This window comes from Dermacentor variabilis, chromosome 1 (assembly GCF_050947875.1).
Source record: "Dermacentor variabilis isolate Ectoservices chromosome 1, ASM5094787v1, whole genome shotgun sequence".
Classification (NCBI taxonomy): Eukaryota; Metazoa; Arthropoda; class Arachnida; order Ixodida; family Ixodidae; genus Dermacentor; species Dermacentor variabilis.
The window spans coordinates 51,684,807-51,699,856 of NC_134568.1; the positions used below are offsets into that span (position 1 = coordinate 51,684,807).

At 49.1% G+C, this 15,050-nt stretch overlaps 1 protein-coding gene across 1 annotated transcript in view; it reads right to left on the reverse strand.

The window, feature by feature from the left end:
* The window catches only part of LOC142577884 (piwi-like protein 1), a 157,418-nt gene that overhangs the window by 42,110 nt on the left and 100,258 nt on the right, over window positions 1-15,050 (reverse strand). The window contains exons 12-13 of the mRNA XM_075687316.1: window positions 14,201-14,341; window positions 10,054-10,167 (exon numbers count right to left, since the gene is read on the reverse strand). Of these exons, the coding sequence (XP_075543431.1) occupies window positions 10,054-10,167; window positions 14,201-14,341 (255 nt within the window). The remainder of the gene's footprint in view (window positions 1-10,053; window positions 10,168-14,200; window positions 14,342-15,050) is intronic.

Below are 15,050 nucleotides of genomic sequence, written 5' to 3' on the forward strand. Positions count from 1 at the left end.
GGCCCGGATGTGTGCTCTCTCTTGTGGCATGCATTGTGCCTCGCCTCACCCCACGCAAGGCAGTGGGGTGAGGCGAGGGAGGAGGGGCGTTCTTCTCCGGCGGCTGCTAGGGTGCCTCAATGTCCTCCTCACCCGCTGCTTCGTACAGAGTGGAGACAACCGCGGAGTCCACTACGGCATTGGCCATGTGAACCGCGGACGCTGTAGGGACGCGTTGCCGGCGCTTGTGTGTCTTGAAAGCGGTCAGCGACGTGGCTAAAGTGTGCGCCTACGCGGGCTTCATCTTCAAAGCGATCTGCGATGTTTGCAGAGTGCGCGTAGTGCCAGTAGCTTTGTATATGCCGTACTTTCAACGTTTCTTACGCTTTGAAGCGACATATGCATGGAGGTCAAATGGCTCGCAGCTGCTGCTGCGATTCCTAACTCCTGTGTTTTCACAGACAGTTTCCGCTATCATGAAGTGATGTGTGTTCATGTTTACCTCTACGGGCGCGAAACTATGCTGGCTAATTTAGTTAAGGGGGACATGGCTTTGAAAATCAACTTCCTTATTTCTCCATGGATTTTGATGAAAATTGGCACAAATGTTTAGGATGTCTCTCTGATGCTTCCCTAAAAGTTTCAGAGTGATATGTTGAGAACATTTTATTCAATTAAATTGAGCAGAATTTTTCTTCCTCTAACTTTGTGAAGAGCCTGGGGAACTTAAAAAACGTGATAGAAGGCTTGTTAAGTATTGAATGCATAGCCAAATGCATGCTGAAGGTCATGACATTCTTGATTTTTTTTTTTTTCGCAACACAAATTTTTTGGAGTGCCATATTTTATGTTACCTTCGCATCAAGCGCACTTTCAGGGTAGACGAATAGCCATATCATAAACTTACAAAGGGTCAAGATAAGAAAGCGAGAATGTGACGACCTGCACTGTAGCCCAAGGAACGTGAAAAAGAAAAAAAAAAAAAAAGAAACGGAGTCAAAATATGTTAAACATTAACAAAGAAATCAGCTCCACAAACTGAGCAGAAACGCAGAAAAACAGTTTTGAGAAAACCGCTCTCAAAAGTTTCACCTTCTCCTCAGTTCTCTAAAAGGCAACAAATTTGTAGTCTTTGAGGTGTTTTGTGAAGTGGGGCTTCTTGTACATGTGGCCTCTAGTCAGGTGGGCTGCCCCCCCTCCTTTTTCTTTTTTTTATAGGGCATTATTTGCTGCTGCTGCTCTACAAAGAGCATATGGTGCCCATAGTTTCAAACCAAGTGACGAGCAGAACTCCGTGTGGGCATGAATATAGTTCCAGTGTACATTGAGGCAGCCTGTACCCGTAGGCTGCCGGATTGATAGCAATCTCCAGTACAAACAGTGAGGCATTCTTTATTTTTTCTTTTGTTAGAATTGACCGTGTTACTGAATGAAGGCTCTGAGTGTCAGCAGCCTACCAAGTCATCTTTACTTGACAATGGCTGCAGAACTTAGGATCAAAGAAACAGTGATAGATTTGCAGCTGCTAGGTGCTTTCCAGAATTCTACTTTTGTATGATGCCTCAATTACTTCTGCAGCCAGTGTGCCAGCCCAAGGGGCCTAGTGAACAGAGCACATGATGAGGTTATCTTTATGAAAGAGTGGTGTGATAGATATTGCTACGAGCTATCGTGACAATATGATAATAGATTGAACGCGCAGTATGCTGAGTTGCGGGTCCGAGGTGGTGATGTGCGAAATGCCTAGCCGCACATACAAGGAGCCGACGCGCGATGTACTTAGTCACGCAGTTCAAGCTGCCGACGCGCGAAGTACCTAGCCGCGCATTCCGAGGTGCCGATGCACGAAATGCCTAGTCGCAGGCTCTAGGAGTCAACTCTCGATGCGCGTATACTCGCGCAGTCCGAGGTGCCGACGCGCGAAATGCCTAGTCGTGGGCTCGGGCAGTCGACACTCCATGCGCTTATTCGCAAAGTCCACGGTGCTGACGCGCGAAATACCTAGTCGCGGGCTCGAGGAGCTGACACTCCATGCGCTTATTCGCGCAGTCCTAGGTGACGAGGCGCGATATGCCTAGTCACGGGCTCAAGAAGTCGACACTCAATGCGCGTATACTCGTGCAGTCTGGAGGAGTTCCAATCAGTCCGCCGAAGTGAACGGACGTGTCGTCGGCGCGCTCTCCAACCAACGAGACTATGCGACCTTCACCGACCGCCCTTGCCCGGGCCGCTTTCGCCGGGAGTCATATGGGAAGCGGCTTTCTCGCCATTTCCCACCGACTGCCTTTTCTTCCCGGGACTTTTTTGCCGCTCCCCGCGCCCCTACAGCTCTGAAGCAGTTCCAACGCGGATGCCTCTGCCGGGGCCATAGCTGCCTTGGCGTGTTTTCTACACCATGAACCAAGAGTGCCAAGCAACCAGCTCTAAACCATGTTCTAAACGGGCGTGCAAAGGGCCTCCGGCCAATTCACCGCTCTGTTTCGATGGAGCATTTATCTACCGCAACGTCACTTTCCAACGAGCAGAAGACACAATTGGCGACGGAGAACGCCGCCACGCGTTCCTCGACAACAACGAAGATGCCCGAGGTGGATACCGCGGTCATGGCCGCCGATCCCATCGTCGCCAATTTTTTTCCCTCCTAACAACGAGAGGTAGACACTCTGACCGGGGAAAGGATGCAGGAAGACGCTACCCCGAACATTTACGACGACAAAACTGACGACGACACAGGTGGCTATTGGAAGACAGTAATACATAAACGACGCATCCGTCAAACGCACGCTAAGATGCAACCCTCCGAGAACATCTTGGGCATTCCGGACGCCTCCCAGCCTACCGTATGCAAGCGCAGTCGGAATCAGAACCTGCCTCAACTTCCTTTGAAAAGATAATTCTGCGGCCTCACGGAGGACTTTGCCTCAATAAGTGGATGCGCCCAGAACTCGCCAGTGCTCTAATGGAGTGAAGCCGGCTTGACCACTGACGATCGTCAGGACATCACATTCAGACTGCGACCTCAGCAAAACTTGGCAATCATCAGCACACACCAGTCACACGTAGCCGACGCATTGTACAAGGTGAGGGAGCTGAACCTCGGTCAGCGGGTCTATCCCATCACAACATATTTTGCGGCCCCAGACCACTCATGCAAGGGAATTGTTCCTGGTCCTTTGCCCGGTACACCGTCTTCCAAGCTAGTGGATGAGCTTTTGGCTCCTGGAACTCAAATACTTCAAGCACGAATGATGGGTCAAACCAACGTTGCGTTGGTAACATTTGAAGGACTTAAAGTACCTCGCTACGTGCGTTTCTATGGTGCAGAACTCCTCTGCTACCCCCATCGACCCCGCCAACTGGTCTGCAAGATATGTCACAAGCTCGGCCATTGGGCTGATTACTGTCCTATGCCGCACATGGTCATTTGCGCGACGTGCGGGACTGACAACCCCACCCCGTCACATCCGTGCACCCCACACTGCAGATCCTGTGACGGGACTTACCCTACAGCGGATCCAAACTGCCCGCGGCGTGCTAGGCAGACACTGAACAAAGCTTGGGTGCGGAAAGCTCTCGAGAAAGAGCAGCGTGAACTCCAACCCTCCAGCGACTTAACCACTACCACAGATACGGCGGAGACCCGAACGTCACGGGCCCCAACGAAGGAGACCAGACAAGTCCGGTCAGAGACCCGTTCGAGATCCTGTCGGAAGTTCCGGAAACGCTCTAAGTCTCTGTCCCAATCCCGCGAGGCATCGGTGCGTCTCCCAGAGAGGCGCCCTCCTTCCCCATCTTCCCAACAACCTTACAAGAAGGCCCTGCAGACCAATGCCCCAGCCAAGGTGACCCGGGTCCCTTCAGGGGTGCAGCGGGCCCCGGAAAAGAAAACAGCAATGGAGGCGCCTCGGGAGGTAGGTCGGGCGGAGGGTCCCCCACAGCTCGCTCCGCCCTGCAAATCTCTCCCTACCCCTTCCCCTATTACCAATTCGTTATCAAATCCCAATCCTCTAATAGAAATAGCCCGCCTATGTCGTGACATGGAGGTGCGCTGTGAGCGCCTGCAAAAACAAATGGACGCGTTGGTGGCAGACATGAGCACTAGTATGCAGGCGGCTCTGGACAGGATAGAACGCCAAATGGAGGCCCTTCAAATAGGGATTACGGAGCAAGTGAAATCATGTATAGAGTGCACTTTCGGACGCATGCAAGTTCCTGAGCTTAGCGGTAACAATGAAAGCGCGCTTTCCGACCAAGGCTCTCGGCCGCAACCTTCAAATGTGGGCACCCGGCGTCCGCATCCCTATGCACGACCGCCTGCTTCCTCTCGCGATGATGATGGCGCCGCGTAACGCAGAGCAACTAGTAGTGTGGCAGTGGAATTGTAGGGGATTCCGCCAAAAACGAGGTTCCCTACAGCAGTACATCGCCACATCCACGAACCCTCCCGATGTCATCCTCTTACAGGAAGTCAATTGCACCCCTTCTTTATCCGGCTACAGCACGCTCTCGGGTGTCTCACCTCTTGTGGGAGCCTTAGTTTCGAAACATGTTACATGTCACATGCATACCACTAACACTGACATTCCTCACCAAATATTGGAAATAATTACGCAAGGTAAACGCAGCGAGAGTCTGTTTATACTCAATGCATACAGTTCCCCCTTGTTCACGAACGCACCTTTTCAGCACCTACTAACAGAATTTGGTAGGTTTGGACGGGTTTGTGTGGTGGCCGGCGACTTTAACGCTCCGCATACTGCATGGGGTTACGTTAAATCGCAGGCTAAAGGGGCCCGCTTATGGAATGCCATCTGTAACATGAGATACACACTGCTTACCGACCCAGAGCACCCCACTCGGATGGGCAACAGCGTATCTCATGACACCTGCCCTGACCTTACCATCGTGCACAATACTGGCCCAGTCGTTGCGCACGGGCCTTTAGAGGAGCACCTTGGTAGTGACCACTACATTGTGGCAACCACCTTGTCATTACGGGGTGCGCGCAGGCCCAAGCGAAATGTGCGTATAACGGATTGGGCGAAATCCAGGGAACGTCGCCAGGACCCACCTGAGCACCAAGGGTACGAACGCTGGCTTGACTCTCTCGCACAAGATCTAGAGGCCACCACGAGCACACTGCGCACCAAAACCGAGACACCAGACATAGACCTGCATTTACTTCATCTTGGGAACGCCCACAGAGGGTTGGCACGACGATAGAAACGACAATGCCTCAACTGCAAACTTAGGAAACGTATAGATCAAATTACACGGGAATCCCAGGAGTATGCAGAGATCCTTACGAGGAATAACATGCGAGGATTTTGCGATCGCCTCTCAGGCACATTGAGCACAGCAAAAACGTGGTCGATTCTTCGCTCACTCACAGATCCCACCACAACAAAGGGAAAAACATTTCAACAGCTGCACATCCTAATGCACGAGTACAGGGACGATGTCTCGACACTCCTCAGAGAGCTAGAGAAGCATTTCATACCCACAGGCCCGCCGCCGCAGTACCCTGACTATCCTTATGTAGGCGAGGCAAACGAATTGCTCGATGCAGACATCACATATGACGAGGTGCGGGTGGTCCTACAAGACCTACGCCGCAACACGGCACCGGGAGTCGACCACATCCGATTCGCCACCCTTTGCAACCTCAGTGACGCAGATATTAACCACCTCACCCATATCTTCAATGATTGCTGGCACAAGGGCATGCTTCCCCAAGCATGGCGACACGCTGGCATCACACTGATCCCCAAGCCGGGCAAGCCTGTTAAGGTTGAAAACTTACAACCCATCTCCCTAACATCCTGCATTGGTAAGCTCATAAAGCATGTACTCTTGCGGCGTCTGCAGCCCTTCCTCGAAGAAAAATCATTCTTTTCTAACTCTCAATTCGGATATCACGCTCATGTGTCTGCCAAAGATGTGCTTTTACAATTGCGGCAGGAAGTCAGAGGACCTCCGTTGTCCGCCCAAACGAGAGCACTCATCGCTTTAGACCTAAAAGGGGCATTCGATAATGTTGAACATGACCTCATCCTTTGCAATGTTGCACATTCACACCGTGGAATTCGTATGTACAACTATATCCGCGCATTTCTTCGAGATCGCACAGCCACCGTAGGAATGGGACCGCATCGATCCGGTACGATTCGCCTTGTAGGCCGTGGCACACCCCAGGGCTCAGTTCTTTCCCCTACTCTATTCACCCCGAGCATGACAAAAGGCGGCGCAAAGCCCGTGTATGATACATTGGCCGCATGCTTGCAAACATCCCGGAAACACATACTTTATACACGCACTCAGGCGGGCTATACCTCGGTAGTCTTGGATGGCACAGAATCCCTGAGAGACTCTGCTGCAATGCGCGGAACAAATGCCGCTGACGGAGAAATTCTCGGTGTTGCTCTTGCAACTCGATACGCCATCCATGTTCCTGAGGAAGTGTATATATTGACGGACTCGCAGCAGGCATGCCAGGCGTTCCTATCAGGACATGGCATCCCGAGAGCGGCGCACCAAATTCTCAAACAGATCCCGCAAAATACACCAACCACACCTCCCCGCATCTGCTTACTCTGACCCCTGGTCATACCTCGCTGCCAGGTAACGAACGCACACATGCGGTTGCCCGAGAAATTTCCCTCTGGGCAACTCGGCGTGGTGAGGCGACTAGTTCACAGTGGAGGGATCCCTTGCTCCGTTACAAAGACATACTCCGTCATTATACACACATTCGTCGCACCCACGCCGCACCACCGCCGTCCTTCTCGCGGGAGGAAGGAGTGGCATTACGCCAGTTACAAACCGCAACTTTTCCAAATCTTGTCTCTCTCAATAAATTCTACCCACACTGTTATGCAGATCGTTGCCCTGGCTGTGGCAGCTCGCCCACAATCTTCCACGTCACGATTGAGTGCACTGCAAACCTCTTTCCTCCTTACGCAACAAAGAGCTGTGGGACGATGCCCTCCACGACGGACCTCCCGAGGTCCTCCGAGCTGTGATACAACGGGCTCGAAACATCGCCGGAATCATCTTAGGGACCCTGGACTGAGGGTTCCTCCGACACTGCTCTCGCCATTCAAATATTATTAATAAAGATGTTTTACTCTCTCTCTCGCACAGTCCGAGGTGCCAATGCACAAAATGCCTAGTCCCGGGCTCGGGGAGTCGACACTCCATGCGCTTATTCGCGCAGTTCGAGGTGCCGACGCACAAAATGCCTAGTCACGGGCTCAGGGAGTCGACACACCACGCGCTTATTCGCGCAGTTCAAGGTGCCGACGCGCAATATGCCTAGTCACGGGCTCGAGGAGTCGACACTCCATGCGCTTATTCGCGCAGTTCGAGGTGCCGACGTGCAATATGCCTAGTCGCGGGCTTGAGGAGTCGAGACTCCATGCGCTTATTCGCGCAGTCCTAGGTGACGACGCGCGATATGCCTAGTCGCGGGCTCAAGGAGTCGACACTCGATGCGCGTATACTCGCGCAGTCCAAGGTGCCAATGCACAAATGCCTAGTCACGGGCTCGGAGTGTCGACACTCTATGTGCTTATTCGCGCAGTCCTAGGTGACGACGCACGATATGCGTAGTTGCAGGCTCAAGGAGTCGACACTCGATGCGCGTATACTCGAGCAGTCCGAGGTGCCAATGCACAAAATGCTTGGGCGAGGGTCAGAGAAATCCGCGCTTGATGTGCTTGATCGCCGAGTCGGAGACTCTCTAGGCGCGAAATGTTTAGCCGCGTGTTTGAGGATTGCATGCGCGACGTGCTTCGTCACGAATTCTGAAACACCGAGTGCTGAAAGGCTCAGCCGCATGTCCGAGGATTGCGCGCGTGAATCTTGGTATTCGCGTCGCCGATGCTCAGAATGCTTGGCCGCAAGCATAGAGATCGGCCACACTACTGCGATGTCCGCGTAGCGCCCGTTTTGACATGTCGGGATTATAGTGAGTGGAGACGTCCATACTCACGAGGTGCAAAGAGCCGAGCAGACGACGCGAGCGGCGGACCAATGGCGAACCGCGCTGGAGTCACGTGGCAGGCGCGGCCAATCGCAGCAATCGCAGACTCCGGCACGACCTTCAATTATTTGCTTTTTGTGCACTTGTTTCTGTATGGAGGAGATAGCTGAAGCGGCAAATTTGAAGACTGAGAAATGCGCTTTCGAACGAGACCAAGATGACAGCGCTCGGTCGCGCCGTTCCAGAGATATTGTGGTTTGAAAAACACTGTTCTGTCTTGATTTCCATGAGATTTTTCGCCACCTTGGCTGATAAAACGAAATTTTTAGAGCACGTCTAAGTGGTTTACAGTGATGATATTTGGGTATCAGATAGAAAAAGGGTTATAGAAACTGAAAATGTGATTTTCGAAAATTCGACTTTTTGGCAATTTTTCGCAATGCGAAAGCCGCGTCCCCCCCTTAAAACACGTTGTCAGGCTAGTTGGTTTGAATCCATAATAGAAGTGTAAGTGCAACTGAACAAGGACGTAGAAAGAAGCAGACACCCAAAGACAGTGCTGTCTCCGTGTGTCTGTTTCTTTCTACGTCCTCGATGAGTCACGATTACACATTCTATCATTGTTAATTTAGTTAGTAAGCGAATGTTTACAAGTTTACACGGCCGATAAAACTACCATCCTTACTTCGTACAGCTATCTTTGCTATCGCAATTGGTGCTTCGCCTTCCCGGCGGAACTGCGACTTTTTTTATCGACAGAATGTCTGTTAAATAGAATCAAGTGCTTTTTTTCCCTTTGAAGGTGAAGAAATAGCAAAGTTGTTCTAAATATCAAGGGGGATTTTCTGTTTAATAGTTGGCCACATTGTGCTTAATAGCAATTTTCTATTGCTTAGGAAGTTTCTTCCAGATAACAAGAGGGATTTTGCATTTTCATGGCCAGATAGTCTCTATGAGTTATTGTCATCTACGTGACAGACAAAAGTAGGGAATGCGCATCATGTAACTCGGTACCACTTACGCGGTCATCAGTGCCGCATGGGTCAACCGCAGTCGGCGCTCACGGTAAACAGCTCTAAAATCAGGAGGCCCACAGCAAGTTTGCACAAAGGTCATCCATGCACCCGCTTTCATAGGCGAGGCGGTTTGTAGGCTTTCTGAGGGTGGTGCAACCAACCGCTGTGAATCGATGTATGTTGATTTGATATGAATCCGCAACTTTAGTCAGTAACATCAGACGGCACGTCTCCGATTAGGCTTGATGGACTACACTATGGATAATGGTGTAGCCATAACAAAAATTTGCCGCCGGCCGATGTAAAGCAGGCTGCAAACTGTAGGTAGCTCCTATAGGTAGCCCATCGGTGACCGGTCACAGACCATGCATACGGGTTCGCAGTTGAGCAGCCGGCAACTACCGCGAGCATGCATGCAAAGTTCGCCTGTATTTTCACACACGGGTAAAAAGCTTCGAACTGTGTGAATCTGCATACGTGAACACTCTGAACTGCGAACACATGAACTCGTGTATCTGATGCAATCAGCGTGCCTTCAAATGGTTATTTGGCCAAATATTCACACATGCTTCCACATACACTTCTTTTGTTGCTCCCTCTGTCCGTGTACCATTAAACATTTCAATCAGACCAGTCGACGTGGTCAAAGCTTGTACCAATGGATATCGTGCACCGTGGGAATGCTGCCCATATCAAGGCACCGGCCACGACTGTCTCATTCACCACAGGTACAGATTATTCGAGAAATTGAATCTAGATATTCAATGCAGACACTTATTCACATTGATTATGGGTGCCATCTGGTTTCAATTGTGCAAACTGCTTGCAGCAAAGCATCTATAGCGCCTCCCTCTGTGTCCGCTGCCAGGGGTTGCAAATTTCAAGGTTTTAATGTTCTTTTATATGATTATCTACCCACATATTTTCTCCTTTTCAAAGTATTTAGGTAGATGCATACATTATTTGCAGAGGCAGGCAGCTTGCACACGCAAAAATACAATTCAGTACAGAAGACCAAGATCTTTTTTGAAATCCATATGAAGTAAATTACCAAGAGGAGCATTTACTACTTACAGGTTTGATCACAGAGTCTTGAGAGAGAAGACGGCCCCAGTCTGCTGTGCCATTATGATAGTGAGTCTTGGTTTTCATCATAACTTTCTCCTCTGGCAGGATGCGGCCTTCAAGCTACAAAAAAAGAGGAGTAATGAAGGGTCAGACACAAAGCTGGATATTGAATTTCACTCAGCTTTAGTGAGATCAGTAGAACTGGTGAGGCTTATACATTGCTGAATAACAGCCATGTCCTCTGCTATAGAGGTCTCCCTGATAAGAAGCAATACAGAAGAGGATTTTTAATCCGTAAGGACATAGTGGGAAACATTGACGAATTCTACAGCATTAATGAAAGGGTAGCCGTAGTCGTAATCAAACTTAATAAGAAGTATAGATTAAAGGTAGTACAAGCCTACGCTTCAACATCCAGCCACAGCAATGAGGAAGTAGATCAGTTTTATGAAGATGCTGAATTAGCGATGAGAAAAGTGCAAACTCGGTATACAGTAGTAATGGGTGACTTCAATGCAAAAGTGGGGAAAAAGCAGGCAGGTGAACAGGCAATTGGCAACTACGGCGTCGATTCTAGAAACACTAGAGGACAGGTGCTATAAAGAAAGGAGTCAGACAAGCAGACACAATCTCTCCAATGCTATTCACTGCGTGCTTGAAAGAAATATTCAAGCTATTAAACTGGGAAGGTTTAGGAGTAAGGATCGATGACAAATACCTCAGCAACCTTCTGTTTGCCAATGACACTGTCCTATTCAGCAACACTACGGACGAGTTACAACAAATGATTGAGAACCTTAAGAGAGTGTGTAAGAGTGGGGCTGAAGATTAATATGCAGAAGACAAAGATAATGATGAATAACTGGGCAAGGGAACAAGAATTCAGGATTGCCACTCAGACTCTAGCGTCCATGAAGGAGTACGCTTACCTAGGTCAACTAATCACAGGGAACCCCGAACATGAGAAAGCAATTCGCAGAAGAATAGAAATGGGTTGCATCACATATGGCAGACATCGTGAGCTCCTAACTGGAAGCTTACCGTTATCATTGAAAAGGAAGGTATACAATCAGTACATTTTACCGCTGATGACATATGGGGCAGAGACTTGGAGACTGACAAAGAAGCTTGAGAACAATTCAAGGACTGCGCAAAGAGCGTTAAACGAAGAATGCTAGGCATAACTTTAAGAGACAGAAAGAGAGCGGTTTGGATCAGAGAGCAAACGGCTATAGATGACATTCTAATTGACATGAAGAGAAAAAACTGGCACTGGGCAGGCAATAGCGGAGCAGCACTAGCTGCTGCCACCAAAGGGGTAGATGGAGTTGCTACAGGACCACTGACTGTGACCCCTGCAGACTCCCGAGACCGATGTGGTGCTGCCCCCTGCCGCGCCACATTGGCATAGCTTATTTGAGGTAAGAGTGAAAGCCTCTTCCTTGCTTCGAAAAATGAAATCTTCTCTTTTACTGTTAGAACAATCACCTCCTTCTTCTTCCAACAGGGACATGATCGTGAATACGCTGTATGATCCCCTTTGCAGTTTACACAGCGTGGGGGAGCATTATACTTTTCAGATAGGTGATCGTTGGCACTGCATTTCGCACATTTTTCTTTGCCTCTACATGATTGTGATGCGTGACCAAACCTCTGGCACATGAGCCTTAGGTTCGGTATGTATGGTCTGACATTTATCTTTAGGTATCCTGCGTCGAGAGAGGTGGGGAGAGTACTAGTACCAAATGTAAGGATCACAGGTTTGGTGGGGAGTTCTTCATTGTTTCTTCGGATTGCAATTCTTTGCACTTTGATCACATATTGTTCTTGGAGCCCCTCGAGGAGTTCCTCGTCACTCAAGCTGAGACAATCTTCTTCTAAGATAACGCCCCTGCAGGTGTTTAGGGAGTGATGGGGAGAAATCATGACTGATTTCACCAATAATGGCGAGTTCGGACAGCTTTGCCACTTGTTCTTAGTTTTTCAGTTCTATAAGCAGGTCTCTGCTGGTTATTTTCGAGGCTTTATAGTCTTTGCCAATTTTTTCTATCGGGCATTTCGCCACCAAGAAAGGGGATAGCTTATGCATACTTAGTGTTCCTTCACTATGCAAGACATGGTAATGTGGGAAGTTGTCTAGGTCAGTTCGGAGGCTAAATTGAAAAGGTGCATCAGTGCGGCCTCTTTTTAGAGGCCGATCTGGAAGTCGCAGGAAAGCTTCTGCCATAACATGGTATAAAATTCGGCGGCGGTGGTAGCCACCCACCACCGAGCCCAACAAGGGGATGCTACAGGTTCTGAGCAACCTGCAGACACCAGCTATGCACCGCCACTATAACCTAATGTATATACCCAAGACTGGATATATTACACACGGTTAACCCTTGCCGCCAGGAAATTCGGAAGTAAGAAGTGAGTAGAAGAGAGGAAAGATTGAAAGTGAGAAAAAAAGAAAAAGATTTAAGAGGGGGACAGGAACGATTTCCCCCGGGTGGGTCAGTCCGGGGGCGCTGCCTACGTGAAGCAGAGGCCAAAGAGGTGTGTTACCTCCTCGGGGGGCCTTAAAGGTCCGAACACCCGGCATCGGCTCAACCCCCAAGATCCCCCTTTTCCCGGACATGGCTAAACTGTGCACGCCTATACGCGGGAGGGTCCAACCCTCATGTGCTCGGGTACGTGGTGTCGCAACACACGGAACGCCTGCTGACGCAGATGCCCCTGTGAGGGCTTCCAAGTACTTTTAAGCACATCTGCTGCACTGCTAGCAGGGATGCTTGAGGCCTCCTACGAGTATGCTTCATTTTACTTACGTGTTGACGTACCGCTTCCAAACGTTACGGCATGGCTTTGCCCTTACCCATTTTGCGACACTAGACTACAGCCAGGAAGCAGCAACCTTTCCTACCACAAGTAAGTTTGTGTTCTCAAAGTCCTAAAACACACATTTCAATGAGCACATTCACAAGCAATGCATAATGAAGCCCTCAATAAAATTTGATTGTCAAGCCACTAGAAGTACAACTATCTATGTCTTGTATCAGTAGTACCTTCTTTTTCCTATTCTGAAGTTTCATAAAGCACGTAATGCTAGAGCGCCAACCTAACACACTTCAGAAACCAAGGTCCAAACGGTCAAAACATGTTCTTTCAACGTTTACGATGCAGTCGCTTTCTCGTCAGGGCTTCGACACCACATCCCGACACAAACATTGTCCCAGCCACTGGCCCAGTGCACTATCGCCACTTCGAGCAATAGAACAAAGGCAGAGAGCTTTGCGTTGCACTGTCCCACTGCAGGTTATAGCAACTGCTCTTGGAGTGAAATCAAAACTGCCAGAAAATACTTGTAGACTAGTTCGCCAGTCAACAGAATGCCACTCCATAGCCTGTACTTCCCATAATTCCCATAATGGTTGAATGATCGCAGTGCCAGATTTCCCTCTATAGTTATACTCATATGAAACTCTACGCCACGGAGGAAGGAGAAGTTGAGAGAGCACTGTGCAACACGACTGAAGCCAAAACGTATTGGCCCTACATGCAACCATTAGGCCAGAGCACGCAGCAGGTTTTAGTGCTCCTGATCTGCAGGCAAAGCCACAGCAGCGTAGCCTAAACAAGCACACGTAGATTAGAAACGACTGGAAACCAAACATTCTCTGCCAATATAGTGTTGTAAGAGGTCACACATGGTAGCAATATTGCAAGGGAAAAATGAGGAGAAAGACTTCATGCAGAGTTCCCTTGCTCAGGCTGGCTGTGCAATGTAATGCTCTCGCCTAGTTTATTTCCTTCCTTCATGCTGTCGCATAGAGACGGAGATGCATCCTGCGACGACTTAAACGCAATTTCACGAAGGTGATTGTATCAACACTGTCACCTGCAGAAACCGGCGCGTCTAGTGCTGAGCTACATGAAATCTTGCTAAAGTTATTGCGTAAACTTTGTCCCCCATAGACCATCCACACGTCTGGTGCTGAGTGATGCAAAATCTCATGAAAGTGAGGCTTAGTTTTGCAGTGCACTTCCCATCTACGCTGTCATTTTGCTAAAACGAAATTCCCACAAAAGAAAATTTTTTCGTTTCCCCCGTCGATTTTGTTAATGCAGGGTTCAGCTGTACAAACAAGAGCGTGCTGCCACCTTCACTCACATTCAAGGCACAGGACTGCAGCGTGACACCCCAGTCGCCAAGCACCTTCATAGCATCCGGACAATCGTGCACTCTCTTCACATACTGGGTCAGGGAGTATTGCCGCTGATTTGGGTTCACCCTTGTGTGGCCTGCTATGTCCTACACAAAGAAAAAAGAATGCAGACACTGGTGACTGCACTGTGTCATAAGGCACTATGCTCTAGATCACATTACACAAGATTGGTGCATGCAGTATAACAAACATCAATGCACTGCTGCACAGGTTTTTAAAATTTGACAGATAAAAAGAAATGAACATGCAGCTTTTTAAGAACATTTTTTTTTATCCTAAAGGCTCAGGTTCTACTAGGATTTGACAATGGTTAACTGAAACATTTTTTTTTAATTCAAGGCATAACAACGTGGAATCTTGAACGAGGACACAAAAACAAGGCAAACAAGGACAAGTGCTGACTTTCAACTGGGAATCTTTATTGCCCACAAAAGATGTATGCATGTTATGGAGTTTAAAGGTGCCCTGAACCCCCTTTTATATAAGTCGAGAAATGCATTTGAAGTTAAAATGGACTACAGTAAAACCTCGTTAAACCGTACCCGCTTAAACAGTAGTTTCGGTTTAAAAGTAGTAAAGCCAATTCCCCGACTCAGCGGCCATTGAACATAATGTATTTTGTATCCGCATAAACCGTACCAGCTTATTGCGTACGCATCGGTTAAAACGTAGCATTTCCACTTTTTGTCGCGCAAGCACGGTGGTGCGTCGTCCCCATCGGGCGGCCCGGCAGAACAACAAGCCTCAGAGATTGGTACAACGGCCTCCAAGCGCCCTGTGCGTTTGCGCGTGAAG